The following is a 26207-nucleotide window of genomic DNA, read 5'->3' on the forward strand; positions in this document are numbered from 1 at the left end:
CCACTATTATGTAACTTTTGTTGCTGCTGCTATTATCAAAACAATGTAAATGTGTCACTTATAAAAACTTTATCTGTACAATTCAAACTTGGAAGCAGAATTATCTAATCTGCTTTAAAATATTTTAAAGAGTTTTAGTCAGTTTTTTAATCCTTTTAAAAAAATATTAAAATGTAACTATAGTCCTCAGGGTGATGTAAGAAAGAGAGAATACTAAAAAGGGGGTGATGTTTAATAAAGAGACTGTTTACAAATGTACAGGCAGGGTTAAAGGAAACTATAAAGGGATGGTGAAGCACTCCTGTGCTAGCCAGGGAGCAATCATCACTCTATACCCAAGAAAAAGGAGAAGCAATAGTTACTGGAACTAAGACAGCTGTCACCATAGAAGGCCACCCAATGATGGAGCAGTTACAACCTGCAGCCTAGCAAAGAGAAACTGTTAGAATAAATATGTCTACTTCTCTGTCCTCCTGTCAGTGCCACCCCACTGACTGATCCCATTCAGAAGGCACAGGACAAGGCAAACCAGCTGACATGGTCATTAGAAATCAGCCTGCTGGGGCAAAGAGCACAGTCCACAAGGGTGCAGAATAGATTTGAAGGGGCAAATGAAGACTAAGCAGCACAACAGAATCTTAGTATTAATTTCAAGAGCAACTAATAAAAAAGACAGAACGTTTACAGGTAGATTTCAAAAAAAAAATAACTTTTGCATGTTTGATAAACAAGCATCATGATATAGTCAGTCCAACCTGTGATGCCCTTCTTTCATCTGGATTTATGTTTCTTTATGAGTTATGAACTTTAAGTCATTAAAACCAAATACCAAAATAAATCTAACTTAAAACAAGCCTTTCTAATAAGCTCTACAGCCAAGTACTAAAGATTTTCAAAACTAATGAAATATCACAATGCCCTCACCAAAAATATTCATATCTACAAATTAACTTAAAAATATGCTTAATCTTGCATTTTAAGTATATAGTTTAATATTTTACAACATATAAAACATAATAACAGAAGTATTTATATATGATTTAGAAATATACATACATGGGGGGGTACATATTAAAAGTTTTTCTGCTTAAAAGCCAGATCATAAAAGTTTGGAGAACACTGCTCTCATCTGCATCTATGTATTGCGTACCTAAAAATGTTTTTGGGAAAAAAAAATCTTCATACCTACAAAAAAAACGAAAGCATTTATCAGACTATTAAACTTATTTTCTACTCGAGCCTCTTTACTTGTTAGTCTCCCAGCTGTTACTCTTATTCCTTTTGCATTTTTAACTCTTCTTCATCCTACCTCCAGTTTCTTGTTTGATTCCTTCATTTGCCCTAACATAATTCGGCCTCTTTCAGCTACTCATATAGATAACTAGCTGGGACTCATCATACATGACTAACTTCTTAAAACTGTAAGAAGTTATCTTGCTTAACCAATTATCTTTCTGGCTCAAGTACTCGACCTCTCTCTTGCATCTCAGCCACAAACTCTTTCACTCCTATACCTCCACTACTAAGCATTGTAGGAAAAAGTCACCACTTTGTAGTCTGTTGTCTAACTGTAACTTATACTGGGCTCAACCCTCCCTAAGATGACTTCTTTGAAGAAAGTCAACTCCCTCATTGGTTCTCCATAATAGCAATTTCAAATGCCATTATTATTTAAAAGCTTCGCCACACTACTCATTGTCATTTAGCAGCTGACTTTGCCCACCACTTATTTCACAGAAAAAACAGTAGTTTTAAGTAAGCACTCCATTAACTTACTGTTTCTCAAAAAACTAAATTATCTGAATCCAAACAAAATTATCTGAATGCAACTTTAAGTTGCTTTGAAAAATGTGCTCCCCATCCTCTTATCAAAAACTAATTCCACTATAAGTTTTCAGAATTTGTATTTTATTAATTATCTTCTGCATTTTCAACCTGGACCTGGTAGTTGCCTTTAGCACATAAACATACTCAAGTTTATATTAACAAACCATTCCACTTGAAAAGAGTCACATCTCAAGTGCTTGGTCCATTCCATCTTTCATTCACACCTCAATGTGGCATTTGGCATGCATTTCCTCTACTAAAATCAGTCTTTACAAATGATCTAGTTACAAAATTCAAATGTTGTTTTTCAGTTCTTAATCTCTATATACCGATTATTCTTTTGTCAAGAACCTGAACTAGACTTTGCAGAAAGAAGTTTTGGATCGGTAGGAAAAAAAGTAAAAGAATTACCAATTAAGAAAAATATTCATATTATTCAAATTCATTCATTAATTTACTGAGAAACAGGGATTCAGCAGTAAATATGCTGACAGTTTGTATATACTGAATGAAAAGTACAAAAATCAAAGATGACTTTGATACATTGAAGTTGAAACAATGGTGATACCACTGGGGGGAAAAATGTGAAAGTTGAAAGAAAAACAGGAAAACTGGAAAAGAGATCTGGGTTAGAAATATGTACTTAGTTTTTCACATTTAAAAATAACAGCTGCACAACTGAAAAAACTCTATGAACTGAAATATGAAACTAAAACAAAAGGGAAGGCTTGAGATACTGATTTGAGAGTTTCGGTGAAAAAGTCTTAAAAATGATCTCTCCAAAGAGAAATAAATATAGGGAGATAAGATATAAAGGTTTATGTTAGGGATTATCCACAGTTATAAGGGAAAAGTTAGCCAAAGAAAAGGAAGAGTCAAAAGATAAGGAATAGTTTTAAGGAACAGCACAACATAGGCCAAAGGAGCAAAGTTTTAAGTACTAAGTGATCTAAATAATTTAGTTCTCCAAATAGATGGGGAAAGGACTAAGTAAAAGCCAAACAAAACATTCATTAGTAAAATTCAAGAGGGCAATTCCAAAAAGGAATTAATTGCAAAGATCCTTATAAGTTAAAAAACTTTCAAGGCCTGAAAGTGGCACCAAATGAATGACTTAATTCCCAAAAGAACTGAAGAACAGCATAATTAATTTTTAAAAAACCAAACATTTTGCTTAAATTTCCCTTTCTTGATTTTGTCTTTCAATTTAAGAAAAGCACAAAGGTCAATGTAAAGTTTAGTTACATAGAAGTGATATTTCAAAGTACCTTAACAACTTTGATAAGCATTTTTAATAAGTTAGGACTGCTCTGCTGAACATCTTACTACTCCGACAGCCATTCATCACTATAAAGAATCAGGAGTTCTCAGTACAAGTAGAACAGAAGAGTCCCTAGGTCATTAACTCTCATTCAGTCCAGTTATGTTCATGTTCCATAGAAGATGCTAAAGTTGTGACAAGTCTACAAAGTAGGCAGGCAGATACCTTGGCTTCCTGTTCTTGACCAATTTCTCTAAATATCTGTCAAGTATTGATGAGGATTTAAAGTAGAAGACTGTAAATTCAGGACACTTTCAGATGCAGATAATGGCACAAAGAAGAAAGACAGGAAAGCTAGAGTGAGTCTTGCCTCAACCTACCTAAAATAACAGGTCATAACAAAGAAATGTAGGGACTCAGCAAGAACTAAAGAAATAATTGAACTTAGGAGGATGTGGCAAGTGGCTATAATGGTGTCCATGGAATGAGAATATCATTTTTATTCCTCACAAACCAATAATTTCTATTGTTCTCTCACATATTTCTTATGCCAAGTGACCAAAACTTGGGTGATGCAAATGTTGATTCCACTGTACTACTTAAAAGTATAATATTAAAAAGTATAATACTATCAAACAATTATAGAAAAATACATACATAAAAATTTCATTTCTGAAAAATTCAGAAAAAGAAAAATCATTTGACTGAGGAGTCATCCTACTAGGTATTAAAATAAATTTTAAAGTTACAGTAATAAAGAATTTTAATACCAAAAGATGACTAATTAGACATACCAACGGCACAGTGGAGAGAATTCAAAAACAGATCCAAATACACCAAGAATTTAATGTAACATAAAAATGGTAAATGAATGTAATAAAGAAAAGAGATGCTGTGACAACCGGCTAAACATGAGAAAAAAAAAAATAAAGCTGGATTTCAACCCCTCTTGACCAAATAAATACCAGACATTTCCATTCATTTGTTCGTTCATTCCATTTATTCCTTCATTCAATATTACTTAAGTACTTATAGGTAGTAGGCTAGGTGTTGGCATCAACACTTATAGGCAAGACTCCTGTCCTCACTAAGCTTACATGTTAGTAAGAAAATATACAAAAAGCAAACATACATACATACACACATACATGCATACATACATAAGTCTTAACTATGTTAGATATTATGAGTTCTGTGAAAGGTAGTCAAGAATAATTTATTTAAAAAAGTGACAAGAGAAGGAGCCAGCCATGCCAAAAACATAAAAAAAGACTTTGGAGACAAAACGTTCTAAATAAAATAAGAATAAAGGCCCTCAAGTGAGAAATGGCTTGGCAGGTATGTAAAGAACAGTAGGTCAAACTCCTTACTATAGCCAAAGTGCTTTAAGCAGTGTACTGACTTCTCTAAATGTACATTTTTTAAAGTTCACCAAAAAGGAACTGGCTGCTGGTTAGAAAATGGACTCTAGGAGGAAAAAGCAGAAGCAGGAAAAAAACATCAGGAAACTACATCAGTATTCCAGTAAAGAGATGATAATGATTTTATACTTAAATGGTGACAAAGGAAAGAAAGGGACAAGATTTAAAATACAATTTAGAGGAAGAAAGTTCAGAACTGGTTCATATGTTTAATATGGGAAATAAGTAGAAAGGGAGAATCAATGAAAAAAACTAGTTTTTTGTCCAGAGCAACTTGGTAGAGTATGGAGTCATTTATTCAGAAGCTAAGAATAGGCTTAGGAAAGTAAAACAAAACAACAAACTAGAAGTTCAGTTTTGAACATGTTAAAATTTGAGATGGCTTTAGATAACCAATCGAATACAAGAAACTAAAAACAGCAGTAGCCTCTTAACAGTAGGGGATCCAAGGGACCGGTGAGAGAAGGAGATTTTTTTTTATTGTATTACTTTTTGTACTGTTTAATTTTTGCCACCAGATATACATATTTTTTAAATTAATAAAACAAACACTAATCACTAGATTGGTAACAAAATCCATGTACAGTAATTACACTTCAACTATTTCCTTTAGATTTTCATAGCAATTCTATTTTATATGTATAATGATTTTTTTTAAGTTGTTTAATGATTTTTTTTTTTTATTGCCTGTAGCACCTGGTATTCCTAGGTGGTCTCTCATCCAAGTACTAACCAGGCGCAACCTTACTTAGCTTCTGAGATCAGATGAGATCGGGCATGTTCAGAGTGGCATGGCCATAGACTTGTATAATGTTTAATAATTCATATTGCAAATACTGTTCAATCTTACCACACCACAGATATCCAAAAGGTCTTTAAAATCTTTTATAATCCTCTTCTACCCAGCTTGGGGTAGAAAAGCGCCTCTCTCTCAATCCCTATAGCTCTTGTTCATAAGCAGCATAGCACATACAAGGGAAGCCCTAGAATTACACAGAATGATACTTAATAAATGTTAACTACTACTAAAATTATGATACATAAAATTTAATTCCAAATTTACTGCTGGGCTTTTGCATATTAAAGGCAGCCAAGAGAGACTATTTCTACTCCTTGCTCTACACCGGCAAATTAATCTTGAGTTCTGTTGAAAAGGATAGTTATAAAATATAGTAATGAAAATATTGGAAAGCTAGTCAATCTGTATAATTAGAAACATTAAAATATATTTTAAGGCATATTCTTACTATAAATTTTACAAACTTGTCTATGGCCATGCTACCCTAAACAAGCCTGATCCTGTCTGACCTCGGAAGCAAAGCAGGGTCAGGCCTGGTTAGTACTAGGATGGGAGACCACCTAGAAAGACCAAGTGCTATAGGCATAAAAAATAAAATAAAAAAATAAGAGATTGTAAGCTGACAAGGTCCTTGCAATCTGTGAGGTCAACCAAGGGTTACCTTACTTAAAAATAACTAACTAAATAAATAAATTTTACTGACTCACTCAGTCCAACCTAAATTATTTAGATATTTAAATCTAGCATATTATCTAAATTATCTGGCAATAGAAAGTACTGTCTTTCTCTTCTTTCCAGCATTACTTTAGATTTCCGCTTAATATAAATTTTTCCAGATATATTTCTATATAACCTGGCACCAAATCTGCTACAAAGTCAAATGCAAAATTTAAATTAAGAGAAGCTGAAAATTAAGGGGAGGGAAAAGATCAAATTGATATTAATTTTCTCCTCTAATTCATGTGTATTCCTTGTCATTCTCTAGTTTAAAGGCTTTTAATATAGTAGCTCACTAAAATGAAATATCAAACTCTTTATCAGCATAATATATTTGGCCATCTATGATCTGGCTCTATAATCTGGCCCTCCCAGTCACACCTGTCACTACTTTTCTATATATAAATACACTCTAGCCAAATTAAACTACTTGCCATTCCCTAGCTGTATACAGTGGCTTTTGTGCCTTTGAACTTTTGAAGATGCTGTTCTTGTTGCCTGGAATAACTTCTATAGCAACTTAGTTTATCAACTCCTATCTTTCCATATTTATGCTTGAACCTCTCTACAGTGCCTATCAAATAATAAGTAATGCAAAATATATGTTGAATAAAATAAACTATACCAGTCTTACTATATTAACCATACATGACCTTCTACTACGCTTTTAAATACTGTATCCACTCCTTAAGGGAGGAAATAGTATCTGCATTCAACTCAACAAGTATCACTGAGCGTCTCTGCACTTCTGAAGAGATATAAAAATGCATATGACAATCTTAAACTTTAGTCAGGCAAACAGACATGGAAACAGATAACTTTAACATCACGGTTTTCAAAAACTTCAGCACAAATCATGACTCCAAAAGGTGGATTCTATAAGAACAGAGGAATGTACCTACCTCATGCTGAAAAGAAGAGGTAGAAAGAGATGTGCAAAGAAATTTTCCTAAGGCAATGACAAAACCGATTTTTTTAAACAAGTGGACTTTTGACTTGATATTCCTGAATATTTCATTTGATCTTTTTATATGTTCATTTATTTCATTCATTCAAGAATTACCAAATAATTATTATGTATGGCCAAGACCCTAGAGATACAACAGTGGATAAGACATATCATCTGTCCTCACAGATTGCTTCTCGGCCTTTTGGCTATGATCAAGTGTCATTATCTGTCCTCACAGAGATTACAATACAGATAGGGAGACAGATACACACCTAACATAATTTTTTTTTTAAGTGCTATAACCAGATGCAAAACAATCATGGACTATAGGGGGAAAAACAATTAACTCTGTATTAGGCTTCACAGAAGAGATGTCACCTGAGCTGAGCTTTAAATAATAATTGGAATTTCACTAGATATAGAAAAGAGACTTCTAGATAGAGAAGACACTCCACATGTTTTGAAATTGTTCTGAATTTGATTAGGTTAATGACCAATGACTGTAAATGGAATTACAGAGAAAGCTAATATCTAATTCAATACAAGAGCCACTGGCAAAACCAGAATTAAACTCATTGTACTCACAAAGGTATGACATATGACTATAGTAAGTCACATATTAAGTCTTTCAGAGTTCTAAAATACCGAGACCTATTTCCAAGACATTTTTCCTCTAATTTAATGCAGAGCAAAATCATTATTTAAAGATTAAACAAGTCTCATTAAATATCTAACAATGTAAACGTGGGCATAATATAAGAATAGTCATCTTCAAGTACTATTCAGACTCTCTATTGTTTTTTGTCAGAGGCCTAATTTTTTCCTTTAGTTAACAGGAATTTTCTCCACTTTAACTAAATATTATCATAACTTATTGAATACTTGTTAATTCTCTGGTTTAAATCTATGATTCTTAACCTTTTTTGGGTCTGTGCCACTCTGCAGACCTAATAAAGTCTTGCACCCTCTCTCTAGAAAAACTAAATGTGCACACATGTGGGCGCGCACACACAAACACTTTTGCATGCTGTATTGAACAGCTGGGGGAAGAGTTGGAACTCTGGTTAAAAACTTTATAAAGGCTTGGAATTCGTACTGAACTATAAAAGAGAAACACAAAATTGAAAAATCAATCAAAAAGCTATGATGGCAATTAATATAATACTTTACCTGATATAGAGTAGAATAATGCTATGAGAGCTAACCCTGAATCTCTTTCCACTGATTCCTAAAATCAAACTAGAAACACAAGAAATAGTACTGTCCACAGCTGATATACAATGTAAGGTCATAAAAACAGGTTTAAATAGATACAAGTGGATGGGAATAAGACCCGCGGTCTTTAACTTCAGGCTTTTAGAAAATATTGATGCTATTTAACATATTAGCTCTATGTACTAGAGATTACTCATAGAAATAATGCTTTAAAATGATTCTAAATTAAAATTAATTTTCTCAGATTATAAATAAAGTAGTATGCTTTGGAAATTAATTTCATGTTCTAAACACGACTAGAGGAAGAAACTGAGAATACATTACTTGTCATATAAAGTTCAATAGATGAGTTTTACATGTAAAGAAAATAAAAACCTTATTATAAAATCATCACTCATTAACTTTCATTTTAACAAATTCAGCAAAATTACATTGTGCCAATGTGCTAAAACTAATAATTTATAATTGACTTAAAACAAAACTAGAAACAGACAGATGAACACAATATTATCTAAAGAGTAGATAGTCTTACCCTCTGCCTCCAAAAAAAAAAGTGATCTTGAATTTGATGGAGCTTCTACAACCAACCACCAATTTATAGCAAATACAGAAGACAAAAAATGGGATGTTATCAGCAAAATTAAGATTATAGGAGACTATAGGAAAATCAACAAAATCATGACAAGAAAGGAAGGGGAGGAGGGTAGGCGCTGAAGGAGAGGGAAAAGGGAAATTTATAAATTAAGACATATGAAACAACATGTGAACGTATTTGGATCATGATTCAAACAATATAAAACTTTTTTAAATATAATTTTTTTAACATTTAGAAATACAAACACTGACTTGGGTTTTGCTATTAAATTTGGAAGGGGGGTGATATGGTATTGTAGTTACATTTTAAATAAGAGCATCCTCATCTATGAGAGTTACACACTGAGGCATTTATAAAATAATCTGCAGTCAATAATTTAAAATAATACAGCAGAGAGGTATGTAAGAGGTATAGATGCGGCAGAACCAGCCATGAATAAAAATTGTTCGAGACTAGGTAATGGGCACATAAGGGTTCAAATATTGTTTTGTATTTTTATACTAGAAATTCTCTGATAAAAAGTTTTAAAAATGTAAACACCAATCTAAAAATAGATTGCTTTGTGTAACATTCTACGAGAAACTCATGACTTTCAACGTCTCTGCATTCTTTTTTAGAAGAATAATTTGAACACTTACTTCATATGTCTCCTTACCTACTCCACTTTCTGACTGTCTCACTCTTTACCAGTTACTTCTTCAAGCTATATTCCACATAAAGACAGGAGTATGAGTCTGCTGCTCACTTCTCTCCTGCTTTCTCTTCCTTCCAACACAATATATAATGCTAACGGTTTACAAATGTAAAAGCAGTGCTAAAAATACCTCAATGAAAGGAAAATTCTAAACTGCAAGGTGAAATCAAACATGAAACAATGTTACTATATGCTGAAGCATAGTCTTCAAACTTTATTGTGCATAAAAATTAGGGAATTTATTAGAAATGTAGATTCCAGATCTCCACTCAGATATTCAGAGTTAACAGATTTAAACATGCTATTCTGGGGCCAAGGGATCTGCTTCTAAACATGATTCCAATGCTGTCCACCTTGGAAACCTTTGAAAATGACCTTCAGAACTTATAATCACTTACTGCTTCATTTCAAGTGAACATTTATAGAAGTTGAACCACAACAAACCAAGCAGAAAAAAATCCCTGCCTTCACAGCTTTTATCTTCTACTGAGAAGAAAAAGGTGTATGTAATTAAATCATATTACATGTTAGGTTGCAATCAATGCTATGAAGGAAAATAAGGAACTTAAGAGAAATAGATAATGACCTGGGAAAGGGAATATTAGGCTAGCAAATAAGGTAGCATCAGATAAGAAAGTGAGAGAGCCAGGAAATGAGTCTACCTGTAGGAAGGGAGTCAAATTTAAACCTGCTTTCCCTCCAGCACAAGTACTCAAGAAAAATATAAAATAGGTCTTCAATTTTATTTTCTGTTTATATTCTAATATATTTATCTTCCAATTTTAGTATTTCAGATGTTAAAAAACTAGGCTTATGGATCAACATGGAAACAATTGATATTTATTACTATTTCTATGGGAAAACATTTCTATATAAGTTTTACAGATAGTCTGTTTCTCTTCTTCAGTGCAAATGAAGTAGACTCTGTTCTTATTTCTTCGAACATGAGAAAAGCTCCTACATTTCACCAGGAAGTATGTATTTAGTAGAATTCCAGTGTCTCTTACACTATTTGTTAGACAATCTACTACCAAAACTGAAAAGCAGTTTAAAAACATAAAACATGAGAGTCATAGGGAGAATAATCCTAATATTCTATAGGTATACATATTTTACAGGATTTTCTTTCTGATATCGACCTCAAAAAAATGAGAAAGTATACCATTACCATAAAATCAATGTACTAGGGTAGGATACATTGTAAAATTTAAATAAAACTGTTCACCTTTAAAGCTGTTGCAAACCCAACATAGTTATTAGAAACTGAGATGTTACCATCTGAAAGAAAGCTTATGTCTAGTAAATGAGATGAATCTGAGAGGGTGGGGAATATCCCTTGGAAAGAGAAGATCCCCAAAACACTTCTACTGCTAAATAACAATTCAAACACTTTCTGCATTACAACTTGGCAGTATTTTTTCACTAATCCTAATTTAGAAGACTTAAATTCTCATGGAAGAGCAATATTAGTAAAGTACTTAAAAATACAGCACATGGTTTATTTACAGTCAACCAGTTTTACCCTAAACTGGTTTATCTGGATCTGTTTTCTCATCTTTTTTTTTTTATCTTGAAGGATATCTACACAGAAATGAACAAGCAGAGTTCCTAGACGTACATTTTAAGAGATACAAAAGCTATTGGAAGAGGTTCTTTTTGGATAGCTGTACTCCAATGCTTTAAATATGAAAATATGGTGTGAGTTCTTAGCACTAGCTATTTCAAGTCCTTAAAACAGTACCTACAAAATCTGAGATTTTATATTCTGAACAGTATTAAAACAACAACGGTAGCACATGGTCATTGTAGAAAAAAATAAGAATGAAAGGGAAAACTAAAATTACCCATTTTCACCACTTAGTTAACGAGTATACTAATCTTACAACTTTGGTGATGCGTATATTTAACCCGAATTTTTACCTATAGTTTATTCAAAGTTGTAAATATTAATTTCCTTTAAATAAAATCTTTTTTTTAACCATAAAAGTAACATGCTTATTGTAGAAAATCTAGTACATAAAGTTAAAGAAAATGAAATTAGTAACAAACACTATTAACATTTAGTTGGTTTTCCTAAGTCTTTTTTCAAAATGTATATACTTAATAACCTTACCTCTAAGTATAATCAATTCTGGAACATTCACAGGTCCCAGGTGGAAGATGATATACAAAGGGCCAGGTGATAGTTAATACCACCACTGGGGTTTATTAGTCTTTCCAATTAAAAAACAAAAACAAAAACAAAAAAAGCCTCAAGTAACTTAGTATGTATTTTAAAGATTCATATCACATGCAAGTGCCTTAGAAATTAAAATGGCTATTATTTTGTTCTGGGCAACTCTTATTTTATGAAGATAGCCTATAGATGATCTGAAAGCTAAAACTATAAAAGAGACCTAATTTTCTCTCCAAAACATGATATCCGCCCCCTGCTCTAGTTTTTTTTTTTTTTTTTTTTTTTTTAGAAATAAAAATAGAGCAATTGAGATCTTGCTTCTCAACATATGCCAGTTTGGTTCAAATAAACTCTTATAAAAACTCTCTTAAAAAAAAAAAAAAAAGCATTTGAGATCTTGCTCCCCAGCATATGTTGTCAGTTTGGCTCAAATAAACTCTTATAAATATTTGAAAGAAAAAAAAAGGAAAGAAAGAAAGAAAAATACAACAAGAAACAGCCAAAAGGCAAAACACGTTAAAATCTATTAGGACATTTTTACTGTATTAAATCTAAATCATTCTCAAATTAATATTCTCAAATGGAACAAAACCTAATATGAAACCTATAACTTTATTATATTCCAAATAATATCTTTTATATATACCAGAATTATTTTCAGTTTCATCAAATGCCTCTCAATTAAGAATTTCAGCTTTTAATATACATTATACACATTTTAATCATATTCTAAACTTTTGCCTTTCCAGTTTGAAGATATTTAATCCTTACACAAAGTTCTACCTTTCATCCCCTTGTATTTTACTACACTCTTGTCCTGGGCAACCTCATTTACTGCCATTTCTTTAACCACCATCCTTCTCTGCAGGTTAATTCCTAATTAAACATCTCTAATCTAGCCCTAAGCACTCTGCTAAGCTCCACACACAGACTTCTAATAATTCTCCGCTGCCTATCTTCAAATGAATGCCTTCTCTCCTGTGCCCTCAATATCACCATCACCTAAGCCCAAATTCATTTTGGACATCATCTTCTCCACATCCCAACCAACAGCTTGCCATTTTACTTACCTGCTGAATATACCTCTTTTGTATCTTCATCTACCCCTTTATTCCCACTGTTCATTAACTTTTGATAGAATTAACTCAGTAGCCTTCTGATTTTCTTTCTTCACTCTCTCCTTCCATTTCAGCTTTCAAACCTCAAAATACTAGCAAAACCAAGTCACTTGTTAAAATTCCCAATTAATAACCTCTAGAATAAAATCTAAAAAAGTGTTTTGCAATCCCAGCTCCCAATTCCCCTCCAAGTCATTGTAACTCCTCTGCACTCCCCTAACAAGTCTATAATAAAGCTCACCACAGCAGTCCTCAAAGTATGTGCCCTTGGAACACAGTTATTTCATGAGCTGAACCAAGTCATACCATCGAAAAGTGATTATGTTCTCCCAATTTGTAGGAAAAAAAAACTAGGGTACAAAATAGAATCTCTTCAATTAAGAGTTTCCTTCCATAATTTTACAAAGCCTTTTGGACCCCCTAAAAAAAAATCATGTTATATGACTAAATATATCAATATTTCAGGGTGTTCTACAAATAGTAGCATGAGTTTCCAGGTGTTCTGATAATGGAACAAATTTGAGAAGGAATCACATCCTTTCATCACTGTACTTAAAACATTTTAAACATTTTCTGAACCTTCCCTAAATAATACGATCTTTTTTTTTTTTTTTTTTTTAAGAACGGCAACTATAATAAATAGAACTACAGGGAATATCAAGCTATAACATTCTATAGTTCTAAACAAGAGGCAAATCTAGATTCTACTGACAACTACTACCAAAGGTCATCAATTTTTAAAGATTTACATAAATAAGATAGAATTACAGAAGCCAGTGGGGATGAAGGGATTTAGACTACTAGGTAGAGAGAAACATTTTGTTAAAATTCTCAATTAACTTCTGGATTTTGATATTAATTGAGACTAAACAAACTGACAAAATTAAAATCAAACTCATGAGGGGATTAAAACCAGGAAAAGCCACCTTCTGGCTACAAAGTAATATTCTTAAAGCTTTCAAAAATATTTTAAAATTTAAAATTTACAAGTTAAAAATTTGACAGTTTCTACAGCTCTGTGCATAACTTCCTAACTATTAAGTATTTTCTATTCCTTTCCACTTAGATTTTTCTCCATATGTTAATTGGTATTTCTCTCAGTTACCACAAATAAATGAATGAGATCCCGTCTAAAATAGAACTTCCTTAAGAACAAATATGTTATCTAAGTCTCAATCCTGGTTCTATTATATTATATATAAAACATGTGTTAATAATATATATTTATTTATATATAAGAAAGTATACACATAAGCTATAGATTATATAAATGTAGTGCTATTAAGAACACCACTGAAAACCAAAAATAGAAATTTAAAAAGGATAAAATAAAGATAGAATATATTTAAGTTGTAATATTTTCTTTCCTCACCCCAATCGATCATCCTGCATACCACCTGGGGTACAGATACTACTCTGGAGACCATACTGTAGCCATACAGAAGTACCTGTAGTTCCCAGAAACACTATGCTGCTTCATGCCTTGCATTCACTACAGTTCAGCATTCGGGAATGCCCATCTCAAATCCTCCAAAAAAAGCCAGTAGCAATATTCAACTCCTTCAAGAATCAGTTCTTGTGTAAACTTCTCTATGATACCTTTCAAATACTGTAGTCTCTTTCCCTCTCTCCCTCCTCCTCTCTCAATTGCCATCCCTTTCCCTTTAGTTTTAGGTAAATTCCCCTTATACCTTGTTTATATGTCTATTATAGAATCATTACCTCTTTTAAGTGTCAGTTTCCCTACTCAACTATAAACCACTTAAAGGCAGAGAGCTTATTTTTTTGATTTTATAGATGTGAATGTCTAGCACTGGCAAATACTCACATATTTGTATAATCAACAAATTAATCTAGCCTAACACTCTCATAATACAGATGACAAAACCGAGATTCAAGTTATACAATGAGTTCAAAATACTAATGCCATTGGGCTGCTCTATACTGATAATGTGGCATCCTCTTTGTCAAACGTACTGTTTCTTTCCCACTAAAAGGCTCACTAGTATATGTAGTTATAAAATTCTCCTTACAGTAAATTTGTAAGAATTAATTCAATATTTTACAAATATATACCAGAAGACAAAAGAAAACTTTAATGATAGTATCTCAGTGATTGTTTTTTATTACTAAAATACCACTTACCACTTTTACAAATAAGGTATCTGAGTCATCTATTTGCTCAAAATCATATTCATGTGGACAGTCTAGTAGAATATTGTTCTGGAAAACCTATATATTCTAACTGCATACCAAACAGTTGTAATCTATGCTTCTTCTCAAAGTTATGTCCACTCAAAATATTTACTTAGTAATGATTCAGACTTTAGGCTCGTACATAAAATGAGTTCCTACTATCACCAAGTGTGGTCTGGCAAACCTATTATTTACAAAATGTTTACATACATCAAATACAAAAAAGTGAGGGATCCAAAACTTTATCTGTTTGATATCATATTACTTTTTGCTACTAAAAACGCAAGAATTTTATCTCTTGGACTAAGAACGTAAGAAATACATTGTTTATAAACAACAGAACATTATGTTTAATTTCTAAGTACAGATGCTATTAAACCATATGGAAATATGGTATTCTGACCATTAGCCACTGGGAATGATTCTAAGCATTTAGAAATTTACCGTTATGTAAAAGAGAAATGGTCTCCTTGCTCTTTTGTAGGACTCAAGAAATTATTTATTATACACACAATGCTTTTGAAAATACCCATAATTCATTCAAATATATATGCTACTTCTTAGCACCTGCATATAGTCATTCTCTTGCCTCATTTCAAATCCCTGTTTCCACATCTGTAAAACTGGATGGGTGAATTAGATGAACTCTATGGTTCCTTCCAGGTCTAAAATCTTGTGAGGTCAATTGTGAGTATAGTTTACTTAAAAATAATGATATGTATAGATTTTTATGTCAGTCATAACTACAAAGCACTGTAGAAACAAGGTAACATATACACTACACAAGTATGTCACTAAAGTATTAAAAGTAATTTTCAAAGCAAATTTACGAATATCCTATTACCAAATAAGTCTACTTTATGAAAGAATTCAAGAAGTTCCTTAAAGTTTCCCTCATGAGTCAAGCAGTATGTTAACTCGTTTTCAGTGAAAGTCACCGATTTTCTTAATAACAGCAAATAGAAGCCAGTGACAAATTAGATTTTAAAACTACAATTATAAATCAAGGACCAAAAAATTAACACAACTTCTCAGGAGATATTCTGTAAAAACACTAGTACAATGCCCAGTTTCAACTATGACGAACATATTCATTTATTCAACTACTACAATAATATAATGGTTAACATTTATATTGGGCTATGCGACCAGCACTGGTGACTTTACATTTTACTCATTTAAACTTACAGCAACCTCATGAGGTAGGTACTATTATTATCCCCATTTTACAGATGAGGAACCTGAAGCCAAAAAGGTAAAATGACTTGTTCAAGTTCACGTCGGCTAGTAAAGCATCAAACTACTATTCAACTACCATTTCCAACAACAGTCAATTATCTTTCTGTTCCTAAAAAACTGCCTTTTGAGAAATTAATTTGATTTGTATCAATTATGTAATTATAAATTAATGTTTATTTTATCAGCTTCCATTTACTCTAAAGAAAAATAATTGACTAGATATATGGGTGGGGTACACCAAGAGCATAGTGCCACCTGAATCGCTTATGATTTCTGGTAGAATAAACAAAAAAAATATTTTACATAAAAATATATAAACAAAAATGTATAAATATTTTAGAAGAATATCTAAACGTATTACCAATTGTGCAAAAATTCAGTCTCCTCAGATGAAGCTGAGAGAAAAGATCAGAAGTACACCATAGTCATCTTTAACTACTTAATAACACTCCATCGATCTCTGATGGCCGACGTGGGTAGTATAATGATACTATTATTTTTAATGGTTTGAAATAAAACCATGGGTTCTTTCATACTAAAACCGTCTAAAAGTTGTGGGTCCAACCTCCATCCCACTAAAACTTTTCCTCTGCCTACCACTGTAATTCTTCCTACGGGCACCATTGCACTTTACATCTACAAACTTTACCTGCTTGCTCCTCGGCGCTCGGGCCTTGGCTTCCTTCGTCAGCTTTTCATCAGGGTTCTTTGGCTCACACCCACCACACCCCTGCAGGCCCCCGCCCAGCGCTGCTCCTCCTCCCCGGGTTCCCCCGCACCGACTCAGCACCTATCAGCGAGGCCCCCAGGCCCCTGGCCCAACCCATCTTCGGACACGTGAGAGGGTGTGTTTGTGTCAGTCCTTCGGTCCCACCTGGGACGGGACTCACTTACCGAGAGAGAAGGGCCAACTTCTGCTCCAGCATCATCTCCAGCTTCTGGCCTTGTCTGGAGATCCAATGGTCCACTCCATGCAGGCGGTAGCACGTCTCCAGCATCGACCTGAAGTCCGCCACGAACTCAGTGATGCCCCGGTACTGACCGCTAGTGAACTTCTCCTCCATCTTCAGCAGACACATGCCTTGCCCCGGCTGCTGCGGGAGGGAGCGACTCCCCCGTGCCCCACTGCGCAGCCCCTCGGCCGCCTCCTCCTCCCAGGTGGCAACGCCCCCCAAAGGCTGCAGGAAGGGGGCGGTGAGACCCCGGTGCTTCTCCTGCAGGAACTCTCCCAAGATGCGGTAGCCCTGTTGCAGTTCGTAGGTCAGCTCCTGCTCCTTGCAGCCACCGCCCCCGACCACCATCGCCTCCTCCTCCTCCTCCTCCTCTGGGTCTTCCGCATACTCCCGCGAGGAGGCACTCCTCCCTCGGGCCGGCCCTGAGGCCCGGGCCGCTGCTGCCACCTCCTCCTCGTCCTCTTCCTCCGCCGCCGGTGGCGGCCGCTCCTCCTCCCCGGCCGGCTCCATCTCCCCCGGCGTCTCGGGCACGCTCATGCCCCCAGCAGGCCCAGGTTGGGCGGTGCGGAGAGGCCGCTCGAGGCGCCGGGGGACCCGTGAGCGCGGGCCGCTTCCTCAGGGCTCGGCCGCGCCGCGCGGTCTCAGTCGCATGGGCCCTCGCTCTCCTTAGCCGCCGGCTTGGCTTGGTGTGCGCGGGGGTCTCGAGCTCGCCGCCGGTGGGGCGGGGTTACATGGCGCGCGGGGGAGGGGGGAGAGAAGAGGAGAGCCTAGGTGCCCTCCCCTCCCCTGCCCCCGGCGCGGCGCGCGCGCGGCCCTCGCCTGCCTCTCTCCTCCGCGCCCTGCCCGCCCCGCCACCCCGCTCCTCACGGGCCAGACCTGGCCGGGTCGCCGCGGCTTCGGCGCCCCACCCCCTCCCGGGCCGGCTAGGTGGCTGGGAGGGGGCGAGGAGGAAGCGGGGGGGTCTTCTCTCGCCTCCCTGGAGGGGGCCGCAGCGCCGGGCCGCGGCGGCTCGGGCTCCTCCTCCTCTTCTCCCTCACAACCCCCCCCTCCCGCCCCTCTACCTGCGGGGTACCCAGGCAGAAGGAGGCGGCGCGCGGACCCGGCCCGGCGACAACTGTCAGTTAGAGGCCTCGCTGGGCGGCGGGGGGCGGGGGGGAGGATGGGAGGGGCAGAGAGAAGGGGGAGGGCACTCAGGCTCCCCCCGCCCCGCCCGACTGGGGCGAGCTGTGGAAATAGGCAAAGAAAGAGGCACCGTAGCCATCCACGGTGCGCATGCGTATTAGGATAATCCCGCCCCTTTCACCTCCCGCCGCACTACGCGAAAGCAAGGACTTGGGCTCAGCTACAGGTCCCAAGGCCTGGTAGGTTGCGCGGACCAATGATGTCATCAGCTTGTAGAAGACTATAAAGGCGGAGTGGAGAGGGTAGCAAGGCGCCTGCGCGGCTTTATTCGTCACCTCTAGCGAGGCCGGGAGGCCTTTTAAAAAAGTGCGACCGGAGGATCTTTTGCAAAACCCTCACTAGCCTTAAAAACTCAATTAATCCAGAAAGAGCTTGTCGAATAACCTGTGTTAATGGCAAATGAAAAGTGAGAAGGCACAAAATGTAAATCCTTTTCTATTGTAGAATTTACATTTTTCTTTGCACACAACCTCCACCTTGTCACTGCTCGTTTTTTAATTAAAGCTAGAAATTCGCAAAGTGTAAAGAGGAGGTTCAAGAACTCAACCACCATACAAAGGAAGATGAACTCGAATTTCTGAAACTCGTGTCTCCAGTTCTTAACATCAATTCCCATTTTGGAAACTTTTCCGTTTAAATGAAAAAACATTTCCACATTCTTGATTCTTGAGATCTAAGAATAAAGGAAGGGAGTGAAACCTCGTTTAAAACAATTATCTTTGGCATTAAAAAGTCTTCAAATATTTCAAGTCTAAGCTATACGGCATTAATTAATATAGCCTTACAATCTCACTACACATTTGAAAATTACTGTTTAGTAAATGTCTAAAAAGTGGACTCATCATTCACATTAATTTAGGTATTACTTAAACTAAGTGAGGAGGAAGGAACTAATTGTTCCCTAAAGCATTTTCTCATGTTCATTGAAATTTGAAAGATGCACATAGTACTACTTAGAATGCTCTTGCTCGAAACCTGGACTTACTTGGAACACAAAAACGAAATACTAGAAATCAAGTATTTTTAAAAGTAAAAGCTATACAACTAAATGATCAGGATCATCTGACTTGAGACTGTTTCTCATTAATATGGACCTTTAAAGACATTTGTGATTTATTAGGCATATACAGCATTCTCTCTTCTAAGTCCATAGAATTAACTCATCTCACAGGAAAAAAAGGCAGGGACCAGCCCTACTTCAGCCATGGGCAACCAAAAATGTCTGACTACACCATTCATTTCCTTTGATAAAGCCCAAGAATCTGGACTCACCCTACACCAGCAAATGGCTCTTCTCTTTAGCCACCAACCCTATTTCAGGACTCCCAGATAACATTAGCTTGCATTTGTTGAACCCTGTACCACTATGCACTGTATATTCATTATCTCCTTTAACTTTCACATAAGCTAGGCATTATGCTCATTTGACAGATGGAGAAACTGATGCTTAGGTTAAGAAAGTAGTTTGCCAAATTTCAAGTCTAGATCTGGTATACTTCAAAATTCTCCAAGGGCCTAATTCCAAGTCAGCTGATAGAATTTCCAATTCTGAATGCACAAGAGTATAAGAATTTGCTAGAAATGCTGATTAAGGCCTTCTTAATTAGGGATATAAAGATAAAGAGATACAGGTGAGTTGAATGAAGTTTATTTAGCTCTAGGTCATGGAGAAGCTAAGGTGATTGTGATCAGGTACTTGAACTTAAAAAAATATATAAGAAATATGTTGGTTGTCAGTAAATTAGAAAATAAGAGTAGTGAGTTTCAAAAAAAATTGCCATTTAATCCCACTACTCAGAGAAAATCTCTATTAATACTTTGTGGTGAGATTTTTCTATTTATTCATCTATACTTTTTTATTTATCTTAAAATTGTGACTGTACTGTATTTATATACCACCCTCAATAAATAATTGTAGGGAATGGACAGGAATTGCATGTCTAAAATCTCACCTCCATATCTCTGACCACAATGGCCTAGTTGGCCTACTTATCTGAACTGGTAGGTGAATCAGGGAAATTCTAATGTAAGAGGAATTCCAAACCATAAATAAAGAACACAGAAGTATGAACAACAACGGCAATACTGGCTACCATTTATTAATCACTTACTAGATCTTAAATATTTGCTAAATACTTTATATACACAGTACTCACAAAAGCGCCAGGAAATCATGACAGTTGTTCTTAAATTATGGATAAATGATCTGCTGAATAGAATGCTTTTTTTCCCTACCCTACAAAAGCTCAACATTAAAGACTCACATCCCAGTTAACATAATTAACCCTAGACCTATAGAATTATTTCGTATAATGTACACCTAATGCTAAATGACTGATCTCAAAGCTGTTTTTTCATGTTTAAAGATAAAATTAATTTTGCTTCCTTTTCATTTTCACAATACTCTTCAGTGCTACTACAGAATCTATTAAGAACTTCTTCAAAATAGAAATCTATTTAAGCCCCATTTTGAATCAGGGCTCCTCGAGCTGCTTTGCAGGAGAAAAATAGCATGTATGTACAATATTTTGCTCAAACACATAACATTGATTGACTCCCACAAATATTGATTACTATTTGTCAAATACTGTTATACAATATATTACATGCTACCAATGTTAGATGTACCAGGGCACCCTTTTCAGCAACCATGGTGCCTAGAGTACTGGATAACTTAACAAATGAAGACCAGTCTGGCTAAGGAGATGATAAAGTTCTCATAACTCTCAGTTGGACACCTTTGGAACTAGAATATGGATATGTCTCACCCAGTTCTCAGGAGGGCATTACGAAAAAGTTCATATACATCGTAGAGAAAACTCCCCACATCCACCACAATCTCTCAAAATTCCCAATTATCATGAAAACCAGGAGTATTTTCAAGAAGGAATAAGCCTGCCACTATATTCTTCAACCATAATTCCAAAGATGTCTGTCCTGAAGTTCTCCTATCCTAACTTTGTGAGCTCTTAACATCTTCTGATTAGTAGCATGACATCTTGACACCAAGTATACTGCTTGACCAGCACCAATAATTCAGACAAATAGCAACAATTTATATACTTCACGTCAACTAGGGGAATGGTGACAAACATTCTAAGACAACAGAAGGACAAGTTATCATCCAGGCATGTGTTTAAGAGATAAAACATGCAGGGTGAACAGATGGCTGTAACACTGACTAACCCTGGAGAAACATGGAGAAGGAATACAAACTGCTTAGCAGGGAGAGAACAGTTTTCAATTATAGTGGAATCCATTCATGACACTTATTTAGTTATTTTGGTATGGTAGATGATAATCCTGAATGGTAAATGATATTCAAGTGGCATTAAAGTGCTTCAAGCAAAATTCAGCAACTCCTGTAAGGCTTCCTGATGCTCATCATCAAGTTGGGATAGGCATTCCAACCATAATTCTTCAGAAGTCTGTACCTGACGCACAACATTAGCTAGACGTTTGGCACAAGGATCTTCATAGTTAATAGTCTCATTAATTTTTCCTTCTGCAATTATACTGATTATTTTCGGAAGATTGGAATTATTTGGACCAAGTACAACTGGGTGGTTACTTTCAATTAAATCACAAAGAAAACTCAAAGTCTGAATAGCTTCCTCTTTATCCTCATGTAGTGGAAGCCATGACAACCAGTGTGGAAGAACTTCATCTACATTTACACAGTTAGGCTTAAACCTCAAAATCTTGCCTACTGCTGAGATACAGTTCTCTGTAGCAATGACATTTTTTTTGGTTTTGGAATTTGCACACTTGATAACTTTTACCAGCAGTGGAACAGCTTCTGAACATAAAGAACGATAATCATCTCCACCAAATTGTGCCATAACACCCAGGCCATAAGCAGCAGCTTGCCTGACTTCAGGGTTGTTATCCCGCATATTTAGTAGCATTGGCCACCGAAAATATTCTACATACTTAAATGAGGTTGGACTACAGTGCTCTATGATATCATCAAATATGCATAATCCCCATTGTCTGTCTGGCCATGGCCTACCAGAACAAATTAGATTTACAATTAATGGAAGCAGCTGCTCAAACCATGGTAAAATCTTTTCCTTGTAAGTACTAAATAATGAGTGCAAAATATCTGATACTTTGGTCAGAATGTAAACATCACATTCATCCTCATCTTGCAGAGACATTTCAACCTGTTGGTCATAGTTTTCTTCCTGTCTTTTAACTTGTCTCAATTCTTGATTTTTGAAGTGCCCTTCAAGTTTTGCTTTTAATATTTCTCCCAGTTCTTCCAAGTGCTCATCATTAAGGCACCCATCTCCCATTACTTCAATGGACTTTGCAAAAGAATTCATTATTTCTGAGAGTACATCTGTATCAGGTTCAGTCCCAATAGCCTTGATTAAGGGATCACATATGAACTGCCACATCTGTGTAAGATACTCTGGGCCATGAATTCTTGCACATTCCAGGAGAAAGGGCATGGACTCAGCTGCTGCCACTCGAACATTGTCATGGAAATAAAATTTCAGTAAAGGAACCATCAGCTTCACAACTTGTTCTGTATATTCCACAAACCCTTCTCTTAATTCCTTAGCATAGTATACCAACATCTGGCAAGCAGTTGCTTTTGCTTCAAGTCCTGAAGTTTTAATTCCAAAACTTTGTTGGTCTCCAAGGTTTACAAATTGCCAGCCATCATCATCACTCATATTTTCCACATCTTGTGTGTCTAAGAGAGCAACATCAGGTTTAGCAGAAGCAGTCTTAATAAGAGGCTCGATAACCAGTGGAAGGTACTGTTGAAAATCATTTCCAAGAATTTTACACATTCTAGCCCAAGCTGAAACCATGTAAGAGGTCTGAGGGTCATCATCTTCCATATTATTTAAGTCTGATTGTGTTTTCAACAATAGCTGCATCACATTTGATGCATCTTGCATAAATTTTTCCTTCCCAACAGCAAGACCAACATGGCTAATGCACTCAATAGTTTTTCCTTTCAGAAGCTTGAGTTCCTTTTGAACAGCAAGTTCAACAATGTGCTTTAGTGAGGGCATAAATATATCATAATATGGAACAAATTTTTCTTCTATTGTATCTGCAACTGAGGCAATCGTTGTCACAAGCTGTTCCAAGGCCAACTTAGTTCCATTCCGAATCAACTCTTGAAGTTTAATCACCAAGATGGAATGTAGATTTCTCACCATACTATCCAAATATAGAACTAGCAATGATTTGGGGCAGTCTTCAATAAAAATAACTAGTGCAGAAGCTGCATGTGATTGCACACGCTGATTACCTTGATTTTCCATGGTACGCAACAGAGCTGCAATCACAGTTTCATGGAATTTCTTTTGGAAGTTAGGTGCAAAATCTGTAGCCATTTGTCCAAGTGTAGTGCAGGCTGCACCCCTCACCCTTGGATGAGGATCCTGAAGAAAAAGCAAAACAGAGTTAACTGTTTCATCTAGAATTGGTTCCATTTGCTGATGGCATCCTTCTCCAATGGCAGATAAGGCCATTAATCCAGCATGTCGATATTTCCAGTCAGGGCTCTGAAGCATCTGCATGATATGCTCTTTAGTGATTGGTAAAACAAGTTTTCCACCAAGCCCACAAGCCAGTCTGTCTAATGCACTCTCAGCAGCAACTGCATTGCTGTCAAAATCATCTTCCTCCATTTCATCAGCATTTACCCAGTCCTCATCATCTTGTAGATCAACCATCATTGCTAATATATGAGGAACTGCCTGTGCAATAATATTTGTATGTTTTTTCAACATTGGGGTTGCAGTTTCAGACAAGGTCACTATCACTTCAAGGGCCAGCTGGCGTTGCAGATTACTAAGTCTAGAGTCTCCACATAACTTTAGACTCAACTGCAGAGTATCTTCTAAATAAGGACCCAAGTATTTAGGTACAGTATCTGCAATCTCAACAAGGGACTCTAGCACTGAATCATCATCCTGGTAGCATGAGTCATTCACAGCCTGTAAGATTCCAGGAAGCAAGTCTGCAAAGTCTTTGAAAAGAGCAGTATTATTCTCATTGGCAAGTACAAATGCAGCTGCAGCTCTAGCAGATAATGTCCTGATTGCTGGATGTTCTTGATCTTGAATACACTGGTCCAACAACCGTTTGATGATATCCAAATCGTGCCGCTCTTGGTTCCCAAAAATCCCAGGAAAGTGCCAGAAAACATGAAGTGCAACTTCCCACAGAACCACATTTTTAGAGTAGATTGAATCAATAAGGAACTTCAGACCTTCAGGCCAGTGGTTAGTGCCATCCTCATCTATCAAATTCCTGGCCAGCACGGCAAAAATATCACAAAGTTTTTTCCTCATACTAGCATGGGTTTCTAACTTAACAGCCAGTATCAGTTCAATCTTGACGTCCCTCTGAACATCAGAAGGCAGATTTGGATAGACTTCCTCAAACCCAGAGGACAAAAGCCGTCGTAGCAGTGCGGCAGCCATTTGTCTCACCTCATAACCTGCTCTTCTATTTCTGACGGCATCTAAGAGGAATGTAGTCTTACACAGACCTGGGATATTTTCATAGATTTCCTCTGCTTGCCTCCGCATCATACAGCTTGGATTGATCAGGTTCTTCAGAAGCTGGTAAAACTCTTGCTTTCCCGACACCGTTGCCGGTACGCCTGCAGACCCGGCCGCTGCCATCGCGCTCTGTCAAAGTAGCGGCGACGAGAAGGAAGGAGGGGTCTGCGACTCAAAGCAGTGACGCGAGCCAGGCGCCGGGTAGGGATGGGCGGGGCCGCTTCTCTCTCTGCTGCCTGGGCGCTCTGGCTGAAGGTGGCCAAGCGGGCTGGCGGAGATAGATAGGAGCAGGATTGGGCGAGGGGCAGCTTCCAGTTTCATCTGTTTTCTAATCAGATAAACATGCATCTGGCGGCAGGGAGGAGAAAAAAATTATGATACTGATTGTATTAGAATGGGATTATGGGTGATTTTTTTTCCCTCATTTTTTAACCATCCCTATTATTACCCCGATAATCTTAAAACAATAAGTACTTCTTAAAAACTGGCTAAATGAAGGAAGCTGATCACCGAAGGCCACATATTGTATGATTCCATTCATATGAAAAGTCTTGACTAGGAAAATCTATATAGAAATGTTAGTGGTTGTCAGAAGCTGGGGGCAGGGGACAATGGAGAATCACCACTGTTATAGGGTTTCTTTTTGGGCGATGATGATGAAAATTGATTGTGGTGATGGTTGTACACTTCTGTGATTATACTAAAAACTACTGAATTGTACACTTTAGATTGGCGAATTTTATATAAATAAGACCTCAATAAAGTTGTTTATCAAACAAATGCAATAAAAAGATAAGGATAATTATTACCGCCCCACTACCACACCTAATGCAGTAGAGCATTGGTGCTTAGAATCATCTGGCCTGTGGATTATAATAAAGAATGAGAAAGACAACTGAGTAAATTATGGTAGAAAGTGACCCAGGCTAGTAATCAGAAGACTTGACTCCTGATCTTACCTCTAAATTAATTTTGTAGCATTGATTACTCAAGGTTTTTCTTACACGTTACCTAAACGGTAAGATGCTTTTATAGTTTTTCTTTTAGTAGGGAGATGCTGAGATTATTCCAAAAACAAATGCCTGTGAGGCTAAATATTATTTCTTTAATTCAGGCAGGTGTGTTGATCAAAAACAACGATCATTCCTCTAACAATGACTGGATCTTAATTTTGTATTGTTGCTTTGCTACTCTGTCACTCTGACCCTTATATAGATTTTCAAGGTTAGTAGAATACATATAAATTTAGATGAGAAATGGAAACTCAGAGACCTTAAGGGATTTTCATAAGAAGACACAGCAGTCTCAAATTTACCTCTTTTGAAAGCA

The 26207-nt window shown here is 36.5% G+C and overlaps 2 protein-coding genes and 2 pseudogenes across 7 annotated transcripts in view; 1 reads left to right on the forward strand and 3 right to left on the reverse strand.

The window, feature by feature from the left end:
* KIAA2026 (KIAA2026 ortholog) overlaps positions 1-18433 on the reverse strand; it is an 89003-nt gene extending 70570 nt beyond the window's left edge. For 3 of the 4 annotated variants that reach the window (XM_036218290.1, XM_036218289.1, XM_036218288.1), the window contains exon 1: positions 17102-17722. In XM_036218290.1, the coding sequence (XP_036074183.1) occupies positions 17102-17697 (596 nt within the window). In that variant the 5' untranslated portion in view covers positions 17698-17722. Of the gene's footprint in view, positions 1-17101 lie in introns of all 4 variants that reach the window. The other variant, XM_016138371.2, reaches the window with a different exon arrangement.
* LOC118600558 lies at positions 5194-5312 on the reverse strand (annotated as a pseudogene).
* Positions 5775-5893, forward strand: LOC118601532 (annotated as a pseudogene).
* A 1974-nt stretch (positions 18434-20407) lies between the features above and the next one.
* On the reverse strand, positions 20408-25038 carry RANBP6 (RAN binding protein 6). Of its 3 annotated transcripts, none has more exons than XM_016138376.2 (2): positions 24866-25038; positions 20408-23750 (listed from the first exon to the last, which is right to left on the reverse strand). In XM_016138376.2, exons 1-2 carry the CDS (start codon positions 24999-25001, stop codon positions 23680-23682), a joined length of 207 nt encoding a protein of 68 aa, XP_015993862.2. In that variant the 5' UTR covers positions 25002-25038; the 3' UTR covers positions 20408-23679. The 3 variants fall into 3 exon arrangements, with proteins under 3 accessions (XP_015993862.2, XP_036074184.1, XP_015993861.1); XM_036218291.1 differs by having other exon boundaries at positions 24807-25035; XM_016138375.2 differs by having other exon boundaries at positions 20408-25035.
* Between the last annotated feature and the right edge of the window lie 1169 nt (positions 25039-26207).

Source organism: Rousettus aegyptiacus, unplaced genomic scaffold (assembly GCF_014176215.1).
Source record: "Rousettus aegyptiacus isolate mRouAeg1 unplaced genomic scaffold, mRouAeg1.p scaffold_m13_p_3, whole genome shotgun sequence".
Lineage (NCBI taxonomy): Eukaryota > Metazoa > Chordata > Mammalia > Chiroptera > Pteropodidae > Rousettus > Rousettus aegyptiacus.